Source organism: the organism of the source record quoted next, unplaced genomic scaffold, assembly GCF_019419815.1.
Source record: "Pyrus x bretschneideri cultivar Hongxiangsu unplaced genomic scaffold, Pyrus_bretschneideri_v1 Contig51, whole genome shotgun sequence".
Taxonomy (NCBI): domain Eukaryota; kingdom Viridiplantae; phylum Streptophyta; class Magnoliopsida; order Rosales; family Rosaceae; genus Pyrus; species Pyrus x bretschneideri.
The window spans coordinates 2,010,122-2,037,559 of NW_025999789.1; the positions used below are offsets into that span (position 1 = coordinate 2,010,122).

A 27,438-nucleotide genomic window follows, 5' to 3' on the forward strand; every position below is an offset into this window, starting at 1 on the left:
TGGCTATGGGCATGAAAACATATGGAACGTGCTGCATTGTTGAGATCATCTTCTTGTAACAATTGAATTATTGAGATCAATGAAATTTGTTAATGATGGTGCATGTTGTTTGGCTATCGCGAAGAGAATACGTGGTGCATTTGTGGGTGCTGGGTTTGTTTTTTTTATTTTTCAAATTTAAATAGGGGTTAAAGAGGTTGTTCAATAAGAATTCAAAAAAATAGGGTATATTCATAAGAATATGAGGTATTAATATAAAAACCCTTTTTCTAATACCAAATAATTTCAAATTTGTACAAGAAAAATAAAAAATCGTAACCAACCTAAGGACTTTTAGGAGATTCCATAAACCCATTATAGTTTTGGATTTTGTTGAATACTCAATTGAAATGAAGAGACTTCAATCTCATCATCACTTACCATCGAGGAAATCATTGCATCTTCCTGGAAATGCAATTTTTGGAACCAAAAAAAAAATATATATATACACAGTTCGTCTGCACAACATGGGATTAAAAGCTGTCTAGTCCTATCTGTAACTGATCTATTGCAAAAAGTAAGCTTTTTTTATTTGATTTTTGAAGTTGAAGAGAAAATGGGGGGAAATTAGTGAGAAACTCCACTCAAAGCAAAAGAGAAGAAAATACTAAAAGGTGTTTTATTTGGGTAAAAGGAGAGAGTGGGGAAGGAACCAAAATCAAGTTTTTGACAAAAAGCTTTATTGGTAATGAACATCTTAGACCTAACCAAAGCTCAATGCTTAAAAATGTCTCAAAGACAAATGAACATATTTGTCATTTGTTAGAAGAGAGAATTTCTTATGCACACAATTTGGATGACATCTCTCTCATTTAAACATCAATAATTTACAGTTACTTAAATGCACATGAATGACTAATGATATCATTTTAACTTTAAACATTGTATTTATGGTGTTACTTTTCTTAACATATGTGTTGATTGATGTACATGGACTATAGTCTACATAGAAACTTTGGGCTAAAACATGCGGGAATATGGAAAGGGACCCTCTTTGGATCCCTTCCTCCTAATCCACTCAGTTCGAGGATCCGGACTATTGAAATTTGATCTAATGGCTAAAGTTATTATAACTTTTAAAGTAGGACTCCTGTTTGTAACCGTTAGATTAAATTTCAATAGCCCGGATCTCCAGACTTGATGAATTAGGAGGATCCCTTTCTGTGGGAATATAATGTTTATGATCATGACAAAGAAGCAATAGTAATGCTTGTGAATCCTTTGGATATTCTTGATGAATCATGAATGGTACGGTTTCTGTTCAGTTACCCTAGAATAGTGCTGCTGCCATAGCTATAGCCAATATTCACCTGCTAAGTTCTGGTGCTAAAACCAAATCCTACACAATGCATCTGTTTTGTGGGTAGCAAAAAAAAGCACTAAAAGTTAAAAACATTCTAGTGAACAAGTGTGCAGGTGCAGCAACTTTGCTGCTGCTGCCTTTTTTTAATTACTTCGACTCTTTTTTTGTGCTTCCATGCATATATGTTCTGTCTGTACCAACAAAGTTTCTTTTAATCTAGTAGCAGTTTGTCATATTTTCTTCTAATTTTGGCTTCTATAGGCTAAATTAACAATCGTGAAACATGAATTTGTTTAGCCAATTTGACCAAAGTTTTGTAAGGATGATCAATATGAATGAAAACAAAAAAAAAAAGGATTAACGGTTTAAGAGCATTTCCAAAATGCTGTAAAACAACCAATAAAACTCTATTTCAAAGAGTCAAACTAAAAAATTGATCTCCAAAAAATGCTGTGAAAGAGTCTATATTATAGCAAAATGAATTGTTACTCTTTAAATTTAGAGAGGAACTATTCATTTACTAAATATTAAAAAAATAATAAAACTCAAAGATGGACCCATGTTTTATTATTTTTGTAAGAATGATCTTATCTAATATTGGCAACAAATAAAACCTAAGTTTGCAATATCTATGAAGAATCTTTGTATGTGAAAGTACTTCTATTTCTTTACTTTAACTAGGTTGATTCTTCAATTTTTCTTGGGTGATATTATCCACACACCTATTTTTACACATTTGTTACACACCTCGTATAATTTATGTCCATGATCTTTTTCAATTTATTCAATCTAACTTCCGAAGATTGAGACGGGTATGTAAAAGGTAAAAAGAAGTGTGTGGATAGCAATCGCCCTTTTTCTTCCTTAAAGACTTGGCTGATAAACATGTAAAAAGACGATTAGTTTTCGCCCCCATCTTTATCTTCCTCATGCATGGGGATCCTTGACCACATAAACGGAGTTCAATCCTGCTTACACGATTCACTAATCACAATCAACTACATACATATACCAAGGGTCCAAGACAAAGTTGTATCTAGTAGTTTATCCATCCCCAAAATAAACCTCGCATCTTGTAAAGTAAATTACTAATTAAATTCACTAGCTTGAATCCTAGCCAATCAACCTATCTTGTTTCCGAGACAAGAATTTTGGTTGCTTGTATTTTGAGACCTAAAACCACAGCAGAGCTAATTAGGGAGGCAAAGTTGTCCCCTTTGTGCTGGCCATGCATGCTAATGGAATTGATTCTTTTGACTTGAGCTGCTATTTTTTCTCTCTCATTTTTTAGTGAAACTCGAATATCTTACCCTAATTGTCTCCCGTCGAAAAAAATAACATATCTTAGATGGTTTAAGAGTTTTTGAACACCGTATTTCTTATAAACTGATTTTTAGAGACAAGTTCTATCCGTGTACTCTTAAGAGACTGGAACATCGTTTTACAAATTGTGAATATTTTATTCGTTGCAGCTATTGGTTATACAATGGCCTTTTTGGAATTTGACTATAGAAGCTCTAAGCAACCATGCGATTTAACTGCAGTTGAGTCAAAATAGTGGGGCTTTAGAGCCAAAAAATGAGAGAGTAGGATTCTCTCTTCTAAATTTTCCTCCCCTTCAGTCCTCTTTTATTTGAATGATCACGATCAAGTTATGTTAATATTTTGTATTGACTTTTTTTATAGAGAGAGAAAGAAAAAGAGAAAAGTGGGAGAGGAGGGCAGAGGAGGAGAGGAGATTTGGAATGGAGTGAATTCTAATCGAAAAAGGAGAAGAGAAAAAAGAATCAAGAAAATAAGTTTATGGATATGTTACTATATGAATGTATAGAGAGAACTAACATAATCATACGTTAGGTGCATTGTGGGACTAGCATCTACCTTATATACAATTATATTCTTTTTTGTACGTATTTTAATGAAAGTTTGGTGGGGACTAAGTTTATTTTTAACACCAAATATTGAAAAAACAAATAAGCATAATTTGGTGTTTTACAATAACTTTATACAAATTATAGTTTGATATATATATATATATATATATAAAATGATCAAAATGATATTCATTAAATTCTCTAAATAGCGTGAAAAGAGAGATAGAGAAAACATGCAGTACACAGTGTATGCAAGTTTCTGTTTCTTTTGAGGAGTTGGATTGTTTTTTCGAAGAAAACGAAAAACAATAGTAAATATGAAAAGAAGTAGTTGTATAAAACAAGACATAGGAGCATGGAAAGAAGAACATGATGTCTCAGGGTTTTACTTATCCATGCAAAATGGTGATTTGTGTTGTGAGTCAGTGGGTGACGCCGTGACGGAACACTGGATTTATAACAAAAAGAACAAGAAAAGAATCACACAGACAGATCGACAATTAAACAACTAATTACTATTAATTAGTGTCCGTATTTACGTTCTGTTAAATCCACTGCAGAGATACAACGAAATCATAGTAACTCTCAAAGACTGGCAACCTTACCTCATCATCATAAAGTGAAAGACAGGTGTAGAGGTGGCTAGATAGGTCCTTTATCTTTTGATAATTTTTACTCGTTGATTTTTTTTAATTCATTCAATTTGAAAGTTAAAAATAAAAAAAAATATAAAAAGTAAAATAAAATGTGCGGATATCACATCTAAAATAAAAATGTGAAGCTGAGTTGAGAGAACAATTTTTGTGATCCAAATATATTGTTTTGTTATTTTGTGATCTAGCGTGTGAATGATATATTATTAGGTGAAAAAAGTTACTCGTTTTTGGTTACAACGAAGAAAATATTAAAATAATATTGTATCGTGTTTTCATTTGTACGGACGTGTCAAGAAATTTCTTCTCACCAAATTGGGGCACACTCTGAAGTCTGAACCCACCAAACAGTACATGCTCTGATTATATTTGCAGCGTGAAATGACATTTCAGGGGCCTCTTTCTACAAGCTCTTTGACTGCAGACATCTCTCTCTCTCTCTCTCTCTCTCTCAATTCATAAAGCTGCCAACAAGATCCATTATATCCCTTCCAACCTCTGTAGTCTGTGGTATATATAATTATGATAAAAAATGCTACAAAAAATAAGAAGCTAGCTAGTACTACACTGTTTGTAATTAATAGCACATCCACCTTTCTCTGTCTCTCTTGCTCCTCTCTTTCCCTCCCGTATGAGCCTAATAATTTGATCTGAATTTAGTTCCAGTCTACACTGTGATGTCTTTGCAGGTCAATAGTTAATACAGCTCCTCTCCACAGTTGATTCAAATTATTAAGTTTGGAAGAAATAATTAAGACTTTTAGGGGAAGAAATAATTAAGACTTTTACAGAAGGAGCAATTGAGGAGTTAGAGGACATAGAGTTAAGCACACACTATGATTGCGATGCATAATAATCTATCGTCATATGAATACATAGAAACTTACTTCTTTTCGATCTTCTCGATCTTCTGAATGTTACTGATATTTGTAACGTTACTCCAACTTTTTGCACATACATATTTTTTAATAAGAAGAATCTGAATGTAAGATAAGAAACAAATATAACAAATCCCTCCTCCTTTCAATTGCTGGAACTTTAGGAATTCATCATTTTAGGGTTAGTATTAAGGTATCCATAGTTTTTTAGGGTTACAGCATGTATTAATGGTTTAGTGAGCTAAAGAATGTTTAAATCTACTTTGTATTACACCCACAAAAATTTCTTATGTATGATTAACTTTTTAATTCATATCTATTAGCTTATTTTGATTACTTTTTAATTAGGTCAACTATCACATCCCAACCTGGGCTCCATCACATCATAGGCTCGATTCCATCATAGCACGATATTGTCCGTTTTGGGCCCTGACCACACCCTCACGGTTTTGTTTCTGGGAACTCACATGAGAACTTCCCAGTGGGTCACCCATCTTGGGATTGCTCTCGCGCGAACTCGCTTAACTTCGGAGTTCCGATGAACTCCGAAACCAGTGAGCTCCCAAAAAGCCTCATGCTATAGGGAGGGAAACATGTACATATAAGGCACATCATCCCCTCTCCGTTGGTCGATGTGCGATCTTACATCAACCCCAAGCCAACAAGGCTCCCCGCTTTGCAGGAGTCGGAAGAGAAATGTATATCGTACACAGCATTATCCTTGCTTTGCAAAGGAGTTGTTTCCATTACTCAAACCCATGATTCTTTGGTCACAAATGAGCAATTTTTTCTCTCATCCTCATTTTAATTACTTTTCCCAGTTAATAATAAATTTCACAGATTTTTTTTTGTTTTTTTTGGTAATCAATAAATAGAGCATATAGTTGTTTCACTGTCTACCGATGCAGTGTATTGACTAATGTACATCCATGAGAAACTTTGAGGAATACATATGGAATCTTCTGAGTTGCATATCTATGACTTCAGCCTGCTAAACCTTTATGCACTTTCTTTTCTCAAATGGTTTTACCAACTCCTAGCTAGTCCTATCCACTAAAGAGTTATAAATACATTTTCTCAGATAAAATAAAGGTGGGATATTCATACATACATACATATATATATATATATATATATATATATATGCACATAAAAATGAAATTGTGCATGAAAAGGGAGAGTGAAATTACAGGAACTCGGTTTATCATTGATGTTTTAGGAACCATTGCTAATTAAGGGAGTCTTAAAAAAAGGAAGAAGAAACTCAAAGAAATAGTACTAAGAAAAGGAAAAAAATACATAGCTTAGCTTCCAGATGCAATTTTTAGAGTTTCACGACTTGTAATTCATCAAAAAAAAAAAACAAAAAAAAAATCGTTTGAACCAAGCACACAAACTCCCCCTTGTACTGTCAAGGTTTTCCAAAGAAAAAAACTCACTAATGGAAGGAGTCATTTTCCTCAATTTCAGAAGCTGCATCATCTTCATCTTCAAAACAGTCAATTCCATAAGCTGCATGGCCTTGTCCAAATGCCTTGATATGATCTTTGAGGGACCTCTTGTGCTTGAAATCAGACCCACAAGTGCAATACCAAAGCTTCCCACAATTTTTTTCATGAGTTCTCCAATCACCTCTCACTGCAAAAGCCTTGCCACATTTTCTACACATGAAGGGTTTGATCCCATGTTTTCTCTTGTAGTGGGTTTGCAGGGTTCTGAAGTCTTTGAGAGGCTTTGCCCTTGGATGTTCAATGTTGTTTCTGCAGCCAGGGGCACAGCAATAGCAAGGCAGTCTAAGCATGGCTGTTGGTTGTGTTCCCCTTAGAGATTCTGGCCCTTTTCTGTATTGAGATCCATGCCCCCACATATGCATCTACATAAACAATTTAATCAGCTTTATAGCAATAGTACTGTCGAAAAATACTTCTAATCTACTGCTATTACGGTTCAAAGTGATTGAGAGATTACTTAAGAAGCCAACTAATCCATTTTTTTCCAAAGCAATCGTGGTATTTCATTCACTTCGAACAAATAATACTGGTAGATTAGATCGAGCATTTCTCATTATTATTGGTTGTCACACACTTAGATGAGAACTTTAACATCTATGTATAAAGTTAATTCATATCATACAGCTTTTGCCTTGAGGGACAACTTAAAAAAGGTCACTTCCACATGACCAGGAAGAAAATTTGAAGGAAGTAGCTTTGGTTGCATAAAAGTTGGATTTGTTTTGCATAAGATTCGGGTGTCTTTAAAATGTTGATTCTTTTAAGACTTCTTTAAATATCATAATTTATGCTTTTATAAGACAAACATACATCATACATGGGTCATGGTGTTTGAAAATGAAAAGATAAAGCAAATATAATGTCATAGAAATTGGAGTTTGAATTTATTTTTCATTTTTGGGTTTATTTTTTTTCCAAATTGATCTAGTATTCTAGCTTATGTTATGTGCTTGCTTGCATGTATAATTGCATATATATATATATATGATCTAAAACAGAAGAAAACAACAGGCCATATGGAGATTCAAATAGGTAGGTCAAAGACTCAAAAAGCACAAATCTTTGTGTATTCATAAACAAAGAATTTAATAGTAATTGAACAAAAAAATACAGAGAATTATTAGTAGTATGAGAACTGGATTTTCACATATATATGGTGATTTCGTTTTCTGATATTAAGAAGTTGTTTGTTCCTCGGACATTGAGGAAGATCGTCTAAAAGCAGGAAGAACTAGGGATATCTTCGGTTTGACACACCTGCCAATGTGTGAGACACAAACTTCAAGGTGCAAAAAGCACAATTGCTGCTGTGTAGTTCAATCACATAAAGGGGTTGCAGATGCAGATAGCTGATCATAATAATATTCTCAGACTCAGTTTTTGGACCAGGTAGATTAATTTATTCTTATTTCTTTTAAATCCCGGAAACCCACAAACCATGTAAAAAGATTGCGGTTTATACAAAGTGCAAAACTGGACATACAAAACAAAACAAAGTAAAATGATTTAAAGTTGCAAGAAGAGAAAAAAAGGAAAACCCTAGGACCCATATAATAAAAGTTAAAGACTAAAATCAAGCTAAAAAAGAAGTGTACAAAAATCAAAGATAGATAGGAATGGGTTTTTTCTTTCTCAGAAAAAATCAAAAGAAAAATGATCAGATGCAGAAAGTGATGGGAGAGATAGAGGAGGAAGGAAAACAAAAAGTAAACACTTTCTTATTTATTTTATTTTATTTAAATTTTCAAACTACTTTTGTCTTTCCCTCTAGCTTGAGAAATCATAGAACAAACCAAATACAATTCAGATATATATGAAGGCTAATTATATACATATACATATACATATATATATATATAGAGAGAGAGAGAGAGAGATTGTTGTACCTGCATGTTATTGTATCTGTTGAAGGTCTTGAAGCAAAGAGGGCATGAGAACTGGGTTGGACCAATTAAAATTTGAGCAGGAGTAGGGATCCAGTACTGTCCTTTGTTGAGCCTGTTTGGTGCATAACCAGCTGAAGCAACTGTAACATCTGCTTCTTTATCTGATGAGATTTCTGGGGATGGAAGCCTGGAGATTAAATCAGCTGAAGATAGGGTTCTGCTTGGAAGCCCTAAATGTAAAGCTACAGTAACATTTTCATCATCTTCTTCTTCATGAACAATATCATCAGACCTAGAAGAGATCAAGAAGTTCTGATGATCATCATCAACAGCCGATTCTTGCATGTCTTCATGGTGGTGACTTCTTGAAGGGCTTTGGCTGAGGAGGGGAAGGGCTTCTCGTAGAGGAGGAGAGGGAGGTGATGAACATTGGTGGTGGTGATTAGTGAAAGGGTATTGTTAATATTGTTGATCAAGTTGTTTGATGAGCAGAAATTGTAGTAATCTCCATAATTAGGGGGGTGATAATTATATGGATTAATAGAGGAAGGTGTGGAGGTGGAAGAGAAGTGGTGGTGAGGGTTGATACTAAACCAACCATTATTGAAGTAATTAGGGTAGGGATCTGTCATGATATGGTGAGAGGTTTGGGGAAGCTAGCTTTAGAGAGAATGGATTGGTTTTGCTGGAATTGGGTTAATATAGTATACAGTATACGCACAGAAGAGAGAGAGAGAGAGAGAGAGAGAGAGAGAGAGAGAGAGAGAGGACCAAAAGGTAATGATAAGGTGGAGAGTGGAGACCTATTGAACAAAATCACCAACTCAAAAAGGAGAAGTGCAGTGTGCGGGTGGAGGAGAAAAACTTTTATATTACGGGTTTATTGATATTGTAGTATTTTGTGTAAATATATGCAAATTATTATCTACATGGATTAGTATTATTAACACAGAAAACCGCAATGTTAATGAGGCTAAAAATTGAATATGACACCAATAGGAAACGAATCAAACTTTTATAATTGACCGGAAAATTTAAGTGCTAAGTTGCTCTCGAGTACGTAGGGTTAAAAGAAATGTCAAAAATCAAGGTTGATAAAGCAACCCAACTGAGTAAAAAGGGGAGACAAGAAATCACTTGTGAGGTGTGACTAAACAGTGACAAAATATGCTAAAGAAGAGAGAGAGATAATCTTGGGACTTGAAAGGACAAGTCATTTGTTGAACAGTGTACAAACGGGGTAATGCTAGAGAAATTATCTATTTAGATAATATTTTTAAATCACATGATGTGATCGTTGATGATTTTATTTCTTCTTTAAATTATTAAAAAAAGTTTGTTAAGGGATTTTTGTGTTGAGTCTAATCATTAAATATTATGTGATTTATAAAATATGATCTAAAAAGATGATTTCTTTAGTATTTTTCATACAATTATGTGTAAATACTACCAACTATGTGAAAAAAGAAGAAAATTACCTCTCAACAACCCAAGATACTCAACTGTGATGAAGGATAAGAAAAGAAAGGAAAAATAAGGCAAAAGACAAAGTTGGTAATTAGGGTTGTGGAGGTTGTCCCCCATAATCCCATTCCTCCTGCTCCTCATTCATGTGAGAGAGAGAGAGAGAGAGAGAGAGATTGTACATTGTACAACCATCCATTGCAATTTGCATGCACAGAAGCTACTATATCATTTTTAATAATTTATAAGAATATATACAATGATATTATTTTGGTTATAATTTTCTGTGGTTTTGGGAAACAAATGGTTTGGATCCAAACCCAGCATTTTCTTTGATGGGCGGGCCATGGTCGGTTAACTTGACTCCCAACGAGGAGAGAGAGATAAGAGAGATTGTCCTCATCTCATCTCTGTTTCCCTGTTTCATGCTTTTACATGCACAACAACACTACAACAACGTTACTGTTCCTCTATCTCTCTCTCTCTCTCTCTCTCACATTCATTTATAAATAGTATGGGTAAATTAAACATTGTCTACGTATTGAGCCGACATTGGTATTGGCATTTGTCAAAATTTCTTGTCGTGAGTCAATAGATTAATTAATTACAATAACAAGAAAGCAAAAATTCTAGCATGCACTTGTGGCCATCCAATTAAACATGGAGATGGCTTATGATAGATATTAGATTGACGCAAACTCTAGTCATTATATTTTAGTGATTGAATTCTTAACCAATAATTTAATCACTAAGATATCGGTATATAATACATCAAAGCATACTAAAATCCCGTATCAACTTTAAGAATAGCTAGTCCTTTTCTTTTTTACCAAAAAATATATATCATAAATAGTAGTGATTGTGACAACCTAATTGATTGCAAAAACAGAAGAACAAGACTTGTGGCCATCCAATTAAAGATGGAGATGGCTTATGATCGATATTAGATTAAAGCAAACTTGTTAATTTGCAGAAATTTTGGATTTCATCACAGATATATAATAGATTATGCAAGTGTTACCTTTATTTACATTTTATCGATGTAGAAAATATGAAATGGAATGATTTAATAATTAGCTTCAATTCATCTAGAAAGAATTGTTGTGTCACCAATAATATATCTTCTTGTATTTATACCACTTATCATATGACCCGATTGTAAGATTTTGTTCCACTGAACCTATTAGGCGAGGTGATTCCCTCGACCCACATTTCATGAGTTACATGTAGATGGTCATTAAGGTGTTCAATGTTTTTCTTAGTAGTTCATTGAGGTGTTCAATGTTTTTCTTATGCTTATAGATGATCTCTATATCACGTTTTGTATGGCAACTGTTAGAAGAAGATACTTGTGAAATGTCATTGGGAAAAAGTACAAAGGAACATAAATGGATGGAAACAAATTTGCTGCAATTTCAGAGCAGTATGGCTACCCACATCACACTCCAATTTGGTATCTAGATACTTACTAGTTCCCATATGCATTTCGAGTACAAGTAGAGAGGGTGGATGAATGAATGGCATTCAAAGTCGCAATTCGATAGTGGGACCTTCAATAATTTGGAAGGAAGGCCATGTATAAGGTGGGCTACCAATAAGAACATGCGCATATGTGATTGTCAGTCATTGGTTCATTGTCAAATTTACTTGTGTTAGTAACCAATAGTTACTCTCGTGCACCCACATGCACGAAAGTGACCATCATTAGCATCACTACTTACAACGTGGGTTGAGCATATTGATTGATATCTGTCATCTGCGAGCAATAACAAGGGTTAGGAGGGGACAAATGGGTGATTGTTATTCTTCAAGCAATTGAAGCTAGAAGTGCAATAGTACTAATAGTTTTCATGCCATTATATCTTATTTTCTAGCTCCAAAGTCCTATTCCTTTCTTTCCAAATTGTGGGTGTGGCTTCAATATTAAGTAACACTAAGTGATATGTATGTTTTAGCATTAAGTTCAATTTTCACAGTTATTAAATCTTTTATTTTGAATCTCAGTAATTCGTTTTTCCTTATCACTTCGTTTATTCTGTATTTATGAGAATCAAGATATCATCTCCCTAAGAATGCTTCGTTGGATGTGTGGGCACACAAGAAATGACATAATTAAGAATGAGGTTATCATAGGTAAAGGGAGTAGCCACAATTGAAGATAAGATGAGGAAAATTCAATTAAGATAGTTATGATAAGTTAACCGAAGACCTACAAATGATCTAGTTATAAAACGCAATCATGAGATAAAGACTCGAGACAAAAGAGGTAGAAAAGATGACCTAGGAAGACTTGGAAAGAAACTCTTAAGAAAAAACATAGAGTACTAGAGCTAACGGAGGAGTTTGCACGAAACTGAGCACAACTACATTCTAGAGTTCATATAGCTCACCCTACTTAGTAGGATAAGACTTTGTTGTTGTTAATCAAGATATCATCTCCCAAATAGTAATTCCTCCATAATAGGTGTCGAATTCCTTATTTCCTTTGAAAATATAGACACTTCGTAATCAAAAGTAAACACACCATGAAAAATGCGAATTGAGATGGGGAAACCTAGTTTTGAACTTTCTTATTTCGAATTGGGCTCGGGTCAACCCAAGTATCTAAAGCCCAAAAGGCCTGTTCGGTGGCCCGGCTTAGTTGTTTGGTGAGGTAAAGTGTTAGGCAAACACGAAAATTATAAGATGAAAACTGAAACACCAGGCGAAGAAAAGCAGCATGTACAAGTACAACCCCAGAAACAAATACAATAAAAGAATTAGAAGACATGGAACCTAAAAGATAACAGGATGCCCTAGTTCCGATGTCCGATGCCAAAGTGAAATCTCTTTCTATGCTTATCGTTGAATGCGTATTCAAGGCGAAGAGGCCCCAACGGTGAGTCCAGTCTGATGCCAAATCCATATCCGTACCCACTTCCAGGCTTAAGCCGAGCCCCTGCGGGATCACCTGATCAAAACAGAATATAACAACCTCTAAGAACATTGCCTGTGAGGAGCAGATGGCAAAGCTGATAATCAAAGGTGAATACGCATTCAAATGCGGACAACAGTCTGAACATGTATGCATAAGTAATCGTTCCAAGGATCCAATTGTGAACAGTAATTTAAACTAAAGAGCAACATACCAGGCACGGTGGGGCCTGACCCAAGATCGGTGCCATAGTCAGCAAAAATGACTCCTCCAACCGGCCCTATCTGTGAAAACAGGCCGGGACATGATGACGGATCAAGGAATCAATTCTCTCTTCAAGTGTACAAATTTACATGAATAATTGAAAGAAAAGGGGGGGGGGGGGGTTGTGGCAGTTGCATACAGTATCAGATGTTGTGAGTGCACTAAGGCTGTTTGCACTACATACCATTGGAAAAGAAATTTCTCCAGAGCCAACTGCATAAGATCTACCAGAGCCCACAGCACCTTCTTCGTAACCTCTTACACTATTTGTTCCACCGATCGCAAATGCTTCATGCGGTGGGAAGTTACCAACCACATGGCCACCAGACAAACTAGCAGGGCAAAGCATATCAAAGTCAAAAACCAAATGAGAGTATCATTAGCTTGAATTCAAAGCTACAATTACAATAGTGAGGTGGGGAGGATTGGGGGAAAGATATGTTTTGTGATTAGATTGCTCCAACTGTCTACAAATACAGATTGGTCATACCTTGCAAGAACACGGGTAGGGCCAAGTTCAACGTCTTTCCTCGCACGAGCATTTATTCTGTTGAAATACAACCATTCAGGCAAAACAGGAAGTCCTTGTTCCATGTTGAATACACACTGCAAAAGGACCCAAAAATGAGTATCAAAATACAGTGGACGATCAGAAAAAGGAATTGTGGGGGTTACAATTGTGAACACACTCAGGTTGACTAACCATTGACGACCCACGGTCACCAGAACCCGTGTAGACACTCTCAAGTTTAGCAAGTAGCACATCATCATGGGTATTGCCACTACAACAGAGAAATGGTAAACAAAGAGCTAGAAGATTAGAAGTATGGATCACAGAAAAATCTATACTAAGATATGGCAACCAAACTAAATTTGTACCGAGAAAAGAAACCAAACTGAATTAGTTTGGTATTATCTGATTTGAGACTCACGTACCTTGCAGTTAGAGGACTGCCATAGAAATCCTTGATAATAGGATTTCCTTTCTCATCATGAGCACCAGCATGCTGGAACAATAGTCCAGAATATGGCAGTTGTAAGTATAAATAAAACACAATCATGTCAACATAATCTTATAAGGAACCCTACAAGTGACAACCACCCAGTATTAAAAGGTATCCAAGCAAATCCAGAAAACCTAACCACAGGGGCGATGATAAAACCACAAGTACCTGAAAGATAAGCCCAGCTGTTCCACTCAACTTTGGTCTTATTGGTCGGCTGTACTCGATACCTGCTGTGATGCGAGCAATGGTCAACTTACTACCATCTAGTTGGTTATGGATGAGTGTTCCAGGGGTTCTGGAATTCTAGCAGAAGAAGAATCAGTCAAGGGTCTAAGCATCGAGAATTTTGAAGTAGTTAGAAGGAACATATGATAATAGTTGATACAAAATAACATTAAACTACCTGAACCATTATGGTCCTGGACGTCCGCTTATCATCTCCCGCAATCCATGGATCTGAGTAGTTTATGCGAAAAATTGAGTCTATCTGGCCCCTCTCTAAAGAAACATGTAGCTTTTGGTTTCTTCCAAAGAGATTCCTATGAGAATATGCAAAGCTGCAAGAAAAACAAAAAACTTATGGGAAACTGTAATGATTTAGTCTTAAAATTTCAAAAACCGAGTGGAACACTAGCTGACTTGGGCAAAGCAAACACTACTTGTGCAGGGACACATGTATGTCTTTAGGTATATGCAGAACTATATGACACTCGCAACATTGATAGTAATAGATTAGCATTTCCTTGTTCTTTTGAAAAATTAGATATCAGATAATTGAATAAATATTTTTGCGAAAGCAAATAATATAAATGCATATGAGGAGATCTATACGTTAAAAATTTAACACCACCACTGTTAAACAGTTAGGATTGTTAGTACCCTGACAATCTAAGTATTTAAATGTTACAATGCAAATTGTTAAATACTCACACAGCTGTATTACTATCAACTTGCAAGGGTTAATTATCGTAACCAGTTTTAGTAAGCTCTGATGCTACATAATCTCGTACAGGTACTCCCTTCGAGTATCAGTCTAAAATTTTTGTTCACCTACATATTTACCATTTTAAGTTTCAGAAAGCCAGGCTCTTCCCTATGTCAAAGTCTGTCAACAAAAGGATTTCAGACTGATGCAAATGGTCCAGAAGCTTGACATGCTTTGTTCCAATCCATAAAGGCACAAAACTAGATAATTATCAATTTCTGATTAAAGTCAAATCAGAATCTAATCAGCCCACATTTAATTTGCCAAACACATAATCAACCCAAAAATGAATATACTTAATGCACACACATAACATCATGAATAACTCATCTGACTATGTCGTCAATATTAAGCATGGAAACTGGGGAACTGAAAAAGAAGAAAGCATGCAAACTGGGGAACAGTAAAAGAATGAAGCATGTAAACTGGAGAAAGGAATAGAGCGAAGCATCTAAAACTGGAAAACTACATGTGCAGTAAGATTACCTTCCAATGAGTCCTGATAGAGGGCCGCTTGTAATTCTGAAATTAAAGAATAGAAGTTAAAAATTTTGTACCACAATATCTGAAACATAAACTCAAAGATTACAATTTGTATTTTCCAGTAATTTGACTTACCCACTTGATATACCACCACCAGCAGAAAACCCTCCACTTGGCCGCTCAACAACATTCATTGTGATATCAACCTTACCAGCATCTACAATTTTTCATTATTTAAAGCATTCAATTACGATCAATATCATCACACAAACATGTATATATAATTAGCATCATTTCTACAGATACAGATAGGGCCATAAGCATAAATGCCAATGTTGGACATCATTAATCCTATAAAGGGTTGAAAGCTCAGAGAGCAGTCTACCATGGATGACCATATTGATGTAACTATTAGGATTCAAGGCTACCAGAATCCTACCAAAATGAGGACAATCACAGTAGACTGCTATCCCTCACTAACAGAAAAGTTCCACTTGCCGAGAGAAAACTAATGGGTGTGTTGAACATTAACCCCTATCTAAGACTGCAGGGTACTCCATCAGTGTATACAAGTCTACATCACAGAATTCACAACACCAGAAAATTATTATAATATTATGCACCAGATAATGTTTCTATTTGTAAATATTTGATTTCATAAGTTTCCGCATAAGCAACATTCTTAGGTGCTGACTATTATGAAAATTGAAAATAACCTAACATTCTGAAATATAATTTCAAACAAAATTATTTGCCTAAAAATAATAAAACTGAAATTTTCTTTTCCACCTGCTGGTTGGGGTATGATGCTAACATCTTCCATGAGTCCCATAGTCAATACAGTCTCCACATCTCTTTTTCCCTGTAGCATACTGTAGACCTACATAGGAAATCCCGAATGTAAACACAGTGTTCCTGAATATCAACTAAAATTTATTGCTGTGTGTATGCAACAGTACCTGGCCCTTCTTGGTAGTAAGTTGGCGAAGTATCGTTTCGGGCTTTGTCTTCCCTATGGTTGGTTCACCCCTAAAAAGAGAAAAGTAAAATTAGTGAAGAAATGCTGTAGTTGCCACCTTTCCATGAAACTTCTAATTTCAAGTTTATCTGCAAAATGAAAACTCAATTAAGGCAGGAACTTACGTCTTCCTGTCAAGGAATCGTATGGAGATGTTATTGACCTCAGTTTCTGATACTTGTAACTTAAGAATACCACCCGAGAGAATCTCAACAGCTGAAACCTAAAATGTAATTGAGAGAAAAATTATATACTATTAAGAAAATAACTTGATTGCAAATAAGGGGCAGTAGAATCCTACACTGAACCAATTCTACAATCTATAGCACTAGAAAAATTAATTACAACTTTATACATTTTGAAATTATAAAGAAAAATTCATAAGAGTGTAACCCACCATGGCAAAAAGTCCCCGGTCCATGTACCAATCATTGATGGAAGATATTACTTCATTCAAACGCTTAAGATTAATAACTTTTCCTGCACAACTTGACACCAAAACCGAAAATCAATATAGGCCTCTCATGTCATGAAAGTGGCACCACCAGAGAGGTGCAAATGATCTTTCAATAACATATGCATGCACACACACACACACACCCGTAACCATGTAAGAGCAATGAAGAAAAACCAACCATATCCATCACAGAATGCATCCTTCAGAAACTTTGCTGGAAGAACATTTGCTCCTTCACATACTAGCCCTTGAAATTCCTGGTTTGGTTTTACCTAGCTCCAGTCGAAGAATATATACTATCAGTCATGCTTACGTCCAATAGGAAACATGTTTCGATACATTATTATGACCCGAGTTTTTATCACCTACGAAACAATTACACAAATCGATGACTGCTAACTCTCTATTTTCAATTTTCTTTCTTGGAGCAGCCAAATCACTCGTTTAGTTTAAAGACGCGGATTCTAAGGAAAAAGTGAAATGATCATGGGACATACAGATTCAACCCTAAACCATAATACAACATTGCATGCGCAGCTTGATAATTAGCATAATATCATAAACACAACTAAAAGAACATAAATTTGACGAAAAAGGTGAATGCAAAACCAATGCGATTAATAAAGACTAATGCTTGTCAAAGTTCTTCACTAGAATCGAAAACGAAAAACAGATAACTAAATTCAATTCCACAACAATGCAGATACAATGTGGATACCTGAAAGATCAATCTGATGCCGTCCCTTGTATCGACCGCAACGGGCATGCAAGAGCAGAAATATCCGCTATCGATGATCCTATGCACGTCCTCCTGGACCTCCCGCACAGTAAGCGCCGAGTTCGCTCGGCACGCCTTGAGAGCCGCCAAAGCCTCCATTTCGAGGTCCTTCCTCTCCAGCTCCTCCCCGTCCTTGTTCCTCACCAGCACCTCGCTTATCAGAACCCTCTCCTCATCGTGCCGACTCGACGAGTGTCCCTTCTGCTGCGACTGAGTCGTCTCGTCCGGCCGAGCCAGAGACAGCGACGCCGAGCATAAAAGCGGCGACTTCCCGACGAACTGGCTCCGGTCCGCATTCCGGTTCCGCAACTCGGACTCCGCTGATTCGGGAGACCCCCGACTCAGTGACAGCGACGCCGAGCAGAGAATAGGCAAAGGTGGGAACTTTGGGCAAGACGAACGAGTCCTGAGCGAGTTGATGAGTTGGGCAAACGAGTTTCTGGTTCTGGCGAACAGAAATGGAAGGTCCACGTGTCGATGTTTGGGAGGGCGTGGGACTTTGGCGGAGGGAGACGAAGTGAACCCAACGCCGTCGTTCGGCGGCATTGGATGTGGACAGATAAATGAGACCGGAGAGTGGTGTTTGGTTGCAGAGATAGAGAAGCCTTGTCCGGGAATAGGAGGGCTTTAGGGTTTTGGTTGACAGTCGAACAGAGAGAGAGAGTTGGGGTTTGGGGAAGAAGACGGAGCACCCGGGAGCGGGTTCGGAGGCGGGTCGTGGGCTTGGGTTTTGGGTACTTTTTATTGGGCTTGGTGGACCACTTGTTATAGAAAATTTGAAAACCAAGCCGCGCTAAAAACACCCATCTCCCTCTCTCCTCTCTCTCCTCTCTCTCCTCTCTCTCTCTCTAGCTCTTTCTGCAACTCGGTGAATCTGAATCCATGGTCGAAGTTTGAAATCGGCGACGATGGAGAAGCTGTTGGTGCAGATCTTCGAGCGGAAGAAATGGATTGTTAACCAAGCAAAGCAGCAGACTTTACTCTTCGAGCAAAACCTCGCCTCCAAATGCCTAATAGACGGAATCGCCCCTCCTCCCTGGCTTTGCTCCTCCACCGACCCCAACAATGGTACTACTTTCCGACCTTAATCTCCGTTAGTTTAAATCCGTCATGCGTTTTTTTCGTATTAATTTCAACCAAACTGTCCCTGAGAGTGTATTTTCCTTTTTTATCATTTCTGTAAAGCCCTAGGTTTTCCACATTGTTTGGATAAAAATGTTGAATGTTGCTGCTTTCGACTGCGAAGTTTTCTGTTTTGTTTTGGTTTTAGGGGAATTGCGTTCTTAGATGATGAAGAAACGAAACCTAGGTTTTCCACATTGTTTGGATAAAAATATTGAACTTTGCTGCTTTCGATTTCAAATTTGCTATTTTGTTTAGGTTTTGGGGGGAATTGCGTGATTGGATGATGAAGAAATGAAAACTAGGCTTTGCACATTGCATTGTGTATTTGTGTACTTTTTGAGGGCATGGTTTGAATAATATTGTTAACTTTTTTGCTTCGGTTTTAGTGGGAATTACGTTTTTAGATGACGAAGAAATGAAACTTTGGCTGTCTGCATTGCATTTTTTATTGGTGTAATTCGGACCGTTTTGGCTTTCTTAATCCTCTGTTTGCCTGCTTGTAATTTTTATATTTGGAATATATTTTCAATTCAAACGATTCATTAATGGAATATGGCGAGGAATACTGCACACACACACACACACACACATTTGTATGCTGTATGTGTAATGTATGTATGCATGTACAATGTCCTTGTGCTTATGTGCATGGCTTAATTAAGTATCTTTTGATTTGTTCATCACAGTGTTGAACAAACAAGAGCTGAATTCCGGAGTTCCACTCCATGGCGCGCTGCCTATGATCCCTTTTAGTAGTCACTGTTCTGTGTTTGACAAGCCAGCTCCCACAACTCTCAGTGGGGAGCTAGCAAATGGTTTGTGCACTGAATTTCATGGTTTGGACAAAGGTTTTGGTGCTGGAGATGAGGTGTCAGTTTTGCCACAGTGCTCCGTAGGTAATGCTGGGCGTGTATCCAAAAGCGTTCCTCAAGATGTGAGGGAAAAGGATCCTAGTGTTACATCTCCAGAAGATGTGAGGGATGCAAGAATCTCAGACATTTACCATGATCCAGCTCTATCACCAGCTAGAGGTGCAGGAGATGTGGTATCAACTTTGCCACAATGCCCTGTTAGTAATGCCGCAAGTTCCTCCAACAGTGTTCCTCAAGATCCGAGAAAAGAGGATCTGAGTAATACATCTCCTGAAGATCAGAGGGATGCAAGAACCTCTGACATTTACCATGACCCAGCACTATCACTGGCTAGAGTTCAGAGATCCAAATCCAGACAAAAAGCGTTGGAAATTCGCAACAGTGCCAAAAAAAGCTTTTCACTGGATAAGAACAATGGTATTGGGTATGCTAGTGGAACAATTGGGTGTGTGATATCTTCCCTACAGTCTGACCATGTTGATGAACTGAACTTATTCAAACCTCCTGAGACAAGTGATTATGCATGTGAAGTGGAAGAAGCAAAAATAGGCGAGTTTCGAAGCAAGGAAAGAGGTACTAGCATCTCCTCTGGTAGAATTACAAGATCTAGAAGCTCTGGTCAGCAGTCTAACCATGTAAATAAACCGTTGGAATTGGTTAATTGCTTTCATATCACTAATGATTGTCGCCAAGAGAATGAAGCAAAAGTAGGTGATTATTTTACCAAGGAAAAGGGAAGCAGCATGTACTCTGGGAGAACAACAAGATCTAGAAGTGCTAGTCAAGAACCTAGTTGTCTTGATGAAATGTCCAAGTTGGAGCATTTATCTAACAGCATAAGTGAAGATGGTGTCAGAAATTCATTGCAACGTCCGAAACATGTTGACGAAATGGTGGAAGTGGTGAAATCTTGTGATGTAATTGATGGAAGTTGTGAAGTGAAAACAAAAGTGGGGGAGTGCTGGGGCAAGGGAATCAGTGATTACAGTGGCAGAATAACAAGATCCAGAAGTTCTTCCCGAAACCCAAACGATGTTAACAATTCTCCGAAGGTAGATACTTCCTGTGTTTCTGTAAAGGGTGATGGCGGTACAATCCATCATTCCACCGGTACATCAACACAGCCACCTCAGCGTTTAAGTTGGACTACAGGAGATCCTGATTTCCATGATGCACATGGGTCTCAAGTGTCCATTTTAAGGTCTCTACCTGCTCAAAGTAATCTTGAGTTTTGTGCAGTAAATGGGGAAAAGCATTCAAGTAAGGAGGATTCTTCTGGGGAGTATGTCTTCAGAAGTACTGGGTCACAAGCTGTGTGTAGGACTGAAAAAATAGTGAAAGGCACCATCGCCAATATATCTGGTCAAAGAATTAATCAGTCAACATATGCTGCATCTAAAAAGTCTCATGATTCACAGAGAACTCAAATATCTTCTGGAAGGTCTGTTCCAATTCAATGTGATCAGGATCTGTTTGTGGAGAATTCAACAGATTCTTCAGACAAGGAAAATGATGTAGATCACGATGCTGGTAGAAAGACAAGTAACAACAACAGCAAGCATTTGTCAGAGAAAATGACTCGTGGGTCTGCAGGAATCAGGCACCAGGATGTATCAAGTGCTATGGTAAAAGGGGTACCTTGTACTCAAACCAGTGAATTTGTTAAAGCTGCAACTGGTGGAGAAACTGAAATTCATCCTGATGTATCGGTTGAAGGTTCTGGATCAAAATTGGATGGTACTGGGCTTAAAGTTGGAGTGGAAGTTTTAGCCTCAAGGCAGCCAGCTGATTGTAATGTGTTTGTGAATCCCAAGCAACTTAATTTTGATGATGTGGAAGAGTCCTGTAGGAATGGATGTTATACTCCTCTTAAAGAGGGAATGCAGGGAAGGTCATCAGAGAAAAGTTATCTTTCCTTGATGCACACTGAAGATATACGGGATGAAGGAATGACTGTCGATTACCAAGAAAACTGTAACTCATCCCTGCCGATGAATTTTCTGGGGGATCCAGAAGTTTCAGTCAAAGGAAAGGACCTCCAGAGTGCTTTATCTGAATCCCCTGCAGAGGATTCTAAAAGTGTCTCTAATGGAAATGCTGTCCTATCAGTTAAAGAGGCATCCTATGATCATAATGATGGAGGTACTAGTACTTTGCTAGAAAGTGGCAATAGAGAGTCTCTGTGTGGAAGCACAGGAAGCGTAGAGCATAGTCCAAAGGCCTTACTAGAATCTCAAGGCCCACTTTCTCGGGAGGATGTTGCAAAATCAATTCTTAGGGGAAGTCCAGTTGAAGAAACGCCTCGACTTGAGGACCACGACATGATAGAGAGCTCTGAATCTTCACCTAAGGCACAGATTAAAGAGGTACTTACTTTTCTGTTATGCAGTGATCTCTCTTGCTCTCTCTCGGCTAAGTGGTGGCCCATATTCTGTTTAGTAGTCTTCTTCTATTTGAGACTTTCTGTTTAATTGTGCTTGTAATTTTCTTGTCTACTTTTATTTGATCGTTTATAATGCATGAGGTTGTGTTTGACAGGGTGAAACTAGTGATGAACTGAATGTGGTCAAACCTCCTGATACAAGTGCTTGTGAAGTGGAAGAGGCAAAAATAGGTGATTTTCAAAGCAAGGAAAGAGGCACTGCTATCTCCTCTAGTAGAACTGCAAGATCTAGAAGCTCTGGCCAACAGGAGAGCTCTTTGAATGTCAGTGGTTCAGCCATTAATGCCAGAAAAACTGGCGGAACACTTGCAGGTTCTATTGGCATATTACCTCGGCTGTCTAACCATGCAAATCAACCATTGGAATCGGTTAATTATTCTCATATCACTAATGCAAGTTGCCAAAAGAAGGAAGCAAAGGCAAGAGATCACTTTCTTTTGGAGGGTTCATGCCCTCAGCATAAACGAAGAAAGACTGGGCATAAAACGGCTGATTACCTGCCTGCTTCCTTGGACTTGAGAGAACATGGCTTTTACACTGTCAGTAGTGATTCTGCGTGTGGGAACTTGGGAAGTGTAGAACATAGTCCAAAGGCCATGCTAGAATCTCAAGGACTTTCAGTTTCCCAGGAGGATGTTGTGAAATCAACACATCAAAATGAGGATCCCCACATGATAGATTGCTCTGAATCTTCACCTAAGGCACAGATGACAGAGGTACTTTTCAATTGTGCAGTGATCTCTCTCTCTCTCTCTCTCTCTCTCTCTCTCTCTCTGTCTCTCTCTTGGCTAAGCTGTGGCACTTACATCTATGTTACTCTATTTAGTAGTTTTGTTTTATTTGAGGTCTGTATACTTGTTCTCTTATATCAGACAGGTTGTTCTTCTACTTTTATTTTATCTTTTCTAATGCATAAGGTTGTGTCTGACAGGGTAGAATCAGCTTGGGATGCGGGAATACAAGTGGGAATGCACGTTTCACTTTCATGGATAAAGAATTTGAAGAATCAATCTTAAGTTTGATGAAGCAGACTGGTGGCCGGTCTCAAAATTCTTTGATGGAGGAAACAGGAGTAGCACATCCGCCAAGCATTATCGTTGATTCAGGAAGTCAATGCATAGAAGAGAACACTGTTTCATTAACTCTTGAGAATCATCTTACAATAGGACATGCTGAACATTTGACTTGTGCTCGAAGAGAAATGCAGGAAATGAGATTTGATCTTGAAGGGACCAGTAATTTTGGATCTCTACGTTGCCAATCCTTGGATTTGATTGGTGGCGATGATACAAAGCCTGAGCTTGAGGGGTTCGTTATGCAAACAGATGATGAACCAACAAGCATTGCTGGAAAGGGAGTTGGCTTTGACGAGTGGAACCTTCCAAGCACTACAATTGAACATGCCAGCATTCTGGAGCAGCTGTGCCAATCTGCTTGCATGCAAACTCCAGTTGCATGCTCTTCTGCTTCATATAAGTTGCATAATATTCCAAATCTCTACCAGTCTGTTCCAACTGGGCTTCTAGAGGGTGTGGATATGAGGACCATGAATGATGCTGTCAAGCAATTAAGGGATGGTCATAGTTGCTCGAGTGAGGAAGTTGGCCAGGCGTTTTATGCAAGGTCCTATTCTGATTGCCTATTAAATCATAGTGGTCAATCTAGTTGGGATACTAAGAAACCTTATCTGTCTCCAGTTGGGAAACTTTGGGATATAACTGGTTCAAGGACTAGCAGTTCAAGGAAGCGAGGAAGCTTAAATCTGGAGCTTCCCTGCATCAGTGAAGAAAATGAGAATGCAGATGAGGTAGCTGATACTTTCCAAGGTGGCATTGTTTCAGATGCATTAAATAGCTCAATACAAAGAGTACCCCTTGCTGACATTACTGAGATTCCAAACCCTCCTGCATCAGTTTCTAAAGCTGAACCATATGCAGATAGACTTAGCCTAGATTCCATGAATACTGAAATCAGCTTTACAGGCACTCATAAGAGCTTCAAACAGAGGCTTGGAATCCAAAACAGCAGCAAGAGAAGATATAACAATAAGGAGAACCTGAGCATGTCACAAGCAACAAACGATATTAAGAGGACTACTGGATCACTTCATAACAGGTTCAGTAAACCAAAATTATCTGGAAAAACCAGTTTGAGAAAAGGTGGTCCAAGTTTGTCAGAGCAGGAGCCAAAACGTAACAATATCGTGTCCAGCATGACTTCTTTCATTCCACTTGTTCAACAGAAACAAGCAGCTGCAGTTGTAACAGGTAATTTCTTACTAGTAATCTTAATCTTGAACTTTGGATGTTGCTTACTTGTACATATTCCATATGATTGTTTTTCGAGTGTGGATAATAATCGTATGTCTAAACTGGGTTACAGTATGGATAATGGTTTTGTTTTTTACTGAATTAGGGAATGTTTTGTTTGGAGTTGTAAATTGGTAATGCATGTTTGGGATCATCTAGTAAAAATTAAAGTGCATATTTGAAAGTCCCATGAAAATTGAGTTGCATATTATCCTTCAAAAAAAATTTATAGGTGACTTCAACTTGTTGTAAGGATCTTGATAGTGATTCATTTGTTTTTTAATTGTATCATTGTGCATGTCTTGTGAGCATTCTGGGAGATGTTACATATGTGTTAAAAAGTTAATAACTTAAAAAATAAAATTTCCCACCACTTATATAAAAACATGTGATGTACCACTTGTGTTTTGGTCACAATGAATTGATTCAGTATTTTGACCTAGTTGTGCTCTCTTGCAGGAAAGAGGGACATCAAAGTGAAGGCCCTGGAGGCAGCTGAAGCTGCAAAGCGTCTTGCAGAAAAGAAAGAGAATGAACGCAAGATGAAGAAGGAAGCCTTGAAACTTGAGCGGTCAAGAATGGAGCAGGAGAATATGAAGCAATTGGAGGTGCAGAAAAAAAAGAAAGAAGAAGAGAGGAAGAAAAAAGAAGCTGATATGGCATCAAAGAAGAGACAAAGGGAAGAGGAAGAAAGGAAGGAGAAGGAAAGAAAAAGAATGCGTGTTGAAGCCCGTAGACAGCAGAGAGAACATGAATACAAGTTACCTGCTGAAAAAGTAGAGAATGAAATGAAAAGCCAGGCCATTGTATGATTCTTTATGCTCTGCCTCATTTCGTTATATCATTTTCCTTTTGCAATGTTAGGTATCACATTCTACATTGTGCTTCCTTGTGCAGGATGGAAGAGGCCATGGCGGTAAGAAATCTAAGGATGAAACGGCAAATAAGAAGATGGAGGCAGAAAGGGGATTTGACAATTCCAGAAATATTTCAGAGACTCAGCCTAGTACTTCCAGGATTTCAATAAGCAACGCCGGAAGAGAAAGTATTGTCCATGAAGAGTTCCATGAGGCCTCGAGTAATTATGGGTATAAAGCAGAGGTAAATGCTGGTGACTTTTTAATACCCACCATATGTTAGGATCTACTTGCATGTTGAGTGCTTTTACTTGCATAGTCTGGAGCAGAGTGATAAACCGTGAGCGTAGCATGAATTATAATCCTCTGTTGTTGTAGTTTGCATGGGACCTTTAAACTTGTTGGGTTTTAATTCTTTTGAGGCCTTCCCTTTTGCTATGTTAAAACTCCTAATAGCTTAATGTAAACTCAAATCTGAACCACTGGTAGAAAGCTTTCTTATGCATGAATAGCTGAATACTTTTGTGCACTTTTACCTTCTCTGTAAAGCCTTGTGCTGATACTTCCTGTGATATTTAAGGTACCGAGCGATTTAGACAAAGAAATGGAGAATTCAATTGGCATTACAAGTCAAGAGCAGTCTTATGACATCTCTCCATACAAAGAATCAGATGATGAAAATGACAATGATGACAATGTCATACCGAATAGTAAATTTATTCCTTCATGGTCAAGGTATGTTTTTCAATTGTTATGTATGAAATATGGTTTAGATCTTTAAATTATAGAGCATCACAGTCATCTCGATGATATGTATTTTAGAAGGCTTAGATTGTGTACCCTTTGAAACTGTCAACTCGGCCAGGCTCTAAAATAATCTATTGTTTGGTTCTTGTTTTGTACAGTAAAAACTGCCTGGCTTTTGCTGTTTCTTGCCAGAATAGAGCAGACCCAGCGACGATCTTCCCCCCAGAAAGCTTTTGCTGCATCTCTGAAGGTACTTTCATGGTTTAAAGCCATGGTCTTAGTAGCTATGCTTGGGCATTTCGGCTAGTCAATTTTAAGATACTGCTGGACTAAGTTCCAATATGCTCATTTGCAGTCCTCTTGCCCCGAAACCATCAATTAAACAACAGCAGAATGCGATAAACTCTGTTCAGTATATTCTTCAGTAATAAGTGCTTCTGGTCAAGAAGAGGTAATGCTTACCTTTATTCTCCATTTTCCTTTCCGTGCTCTAAATTACATTTGTGCTGGCAGTTTGGCTGTTAAAGGAGCAATTTTCCTTCTGCAAAATGTAAAATGCCTTTAGTTACTGCCTATCAAAACCAAAATACTTGTAATAATTGGTTTTCGTTTCTCGTTGCAGATTTTCAAAGTCTATTTGTGAACAGTTTCTTGAGCAGGCGACACCCTTTTAAGCTGAAATGTAATTCTTATCTCAGATAATTTCCCGACCGATTGTAGTTGAGAAGAGTAACAAGTTCCATTGGCAGAAGGCCATTTACCTTAGCTATTGAGTAATTTGGTCATCACCTCCTTCTGCTTTCTCGTTTCTTTGGCGCAGCCACTTTGGTCGGCACTGGTTTTAGTTTAACTTTTAACCTCATTCTCCTCAAGGATGATAAGTGAATGCTAGAAATGTATGTATTTTGGTATGGGGTGTTGTAGGATTATGTATATATAGAGCAATCTTTATTGCCTTTATTCTTCCTCTTTTGGTCAATTTGCTTATTCACGATCATACACCAAAAGATTGAACATCGAATCATGTACTTGTTTTCTAAAAATAAAAGTTTGCAACCCTGGATTTAATTTATTGGGGAAGTTGGTTGTCATCGAAAAGTTTAGTGCTTGTTAACGTACAAGATTTTGTAGAGCATTGCAGCTCATGAACTAATTGCAGCCTTCATATGAACCGATGTGATTTACTTCGTTACGGTAATTTCCCAAAAAAAAAAAAGGGACAGAGGACCCGCGTACTTGGCCCTAACCAGGCCCGTCCTGTTTTCTTTTTAAGCAAGTTTGGTCCAGTTCCTTCAAATTTGGGCCCAGCCTGGCTCGTGCCCACGTCTAATACAAGTTTCTAACTTTTCTTGTTTGTGGATTGTCGTGGGGATTCTGAAATTGGAACTTTTCTAGCGTGTGTTGTTGGTGGAATACTAATACAATTGCAAACCTAATTCTTTTAAAAAAATGTTTGTTTTGTAGCTTCTTATCTTCTAAGTTTTGTTTTAGAGGCGTTTGGTTATATGTCATTTTTTTTTTTTGTGTATTTTCGTTATCAAGATGAGTAAATTTTATGTCATTCTTTCATT

The 27,438-nt window shown here is 37.5% G+C and overlaps 2 protein-coding genes and 1 pseudogene across 2 annotated transcripts; 1 reads left to right on the plus strand and 2 right to left on the minus strand.

The window, feature by feature from the left end:
* Positions 1-5,933: 5,933 nt before the first annotated feature.
* Positions 5,934-8,985, minus strand: LOC103964895 (annotated as a pseudogene).
* A 3,168-nt stretch (positions 8,986-12,153) lies between these two features.
* On the minus strand, positions 12,154-18,141 carry LOC103967857 (outer envelope protein 80, chloroplastic-like). The gene is made up of 16 exons (XM_009381176.3): positions 17,455-18,141; positions 16,915-17,008; positions 16,677-16,759; positions 16,405-16,502; positions 16,221-16,290; positions 16,051-16,141; positions 15,397-15,478; positions 15,265-15,300; positions 14,197-14,350; positions 13,959-14,096; positions 13,723-13,793; positions 13,490-13,568; positions 13,277-13,392; positions 12,971-13,118; positions 12,737-12,806; positions 12,154-12,558 (listed from the first exon to the last, which is right to left on the minus strand). The coding sequence occupies exons 1-16, from the start codon at positions 18,058-18,060 to the stop codon at positions 12,404-12,406; spliced, it is 2,091 nt and encodes a 696-aa protein (XP_009379451.2). The 5' UTR covers positions 18,061-18,141; the 3' UTR covers positions 12,154-12,403.
* LOC103964904 lies at positions 18,001-26,827 on the plus strand. The gene is made up of 10 exons (XM_048570053.1): positions 18,001-18,582; positions 19,326-21,877; positions 22,050-22,670; positions 22,886-24,221; positions 24,723-25,069; positions 25,161-25,364; positions 25,701-25,855; positions 26,026-26,117; positions 26,223-26,318; positions 26,490-26,827. The coding sequence occupies exons 1-9, from the start codon at positions 18,423-18,425 to the stop codon at positions 26,267-26,269; spliced, it is 5,514 nt and encodes a 1,837-aa protein (XP_048426010.1). The 5' UTR covers positions 18,001-18,422; the 3' UTR covers positions 26,270-26,318; positions 26,490-26,827.
* Positions 26,828-27,438: the final 611 nt, after the last annotated feature.

Bases quoted from the DNA above. Each gene is read 5' to 3' on its own strand.
- LOC103964904 (XM_048570053.1), top strand. From the start codon at position 18,423: ATGGAGAAGCTGTTGGTGCAGATCTTCGAGCGGAAGAAATGGATTGTT. The intron at 21,878-22,049 runs GTACTTACTTTT...TGTGTTTGACAG, and splicing joins CTAAGGCACAGATTAAAGAG to GGTGAAACTAGTGATGAACT. The intron at 26,118-26,222 runs GTACTTTCATGG...GCTCATTTGCAG, and splicing joins CTTTTGCTGCATCTCTGAAG to TCCTCTTGCCCCGAAACCAT.
- LOC103967857 (XM_009381176.3), bottom strand. From the start codon at position 18,060: ATGCCGCCGAACGACGGCGTTGGGTTCACTTCGTCTCCCTCCGCCAAA. The intron at 14,351-15,264 runs GTAATCTTACTG...TTTTTCTTGCAG, and splicing joins CTATCAGGACTCATTGGAAG to CTTTGCATATTCTCATAGGA. The intron at 13,569-13,722 runs GTACGTGAGTCT...TCTCTGTTGTAG, and splicing joins GGCAGTCCTCTAACTGCAAG to TGGCAATACCCATGATGATG.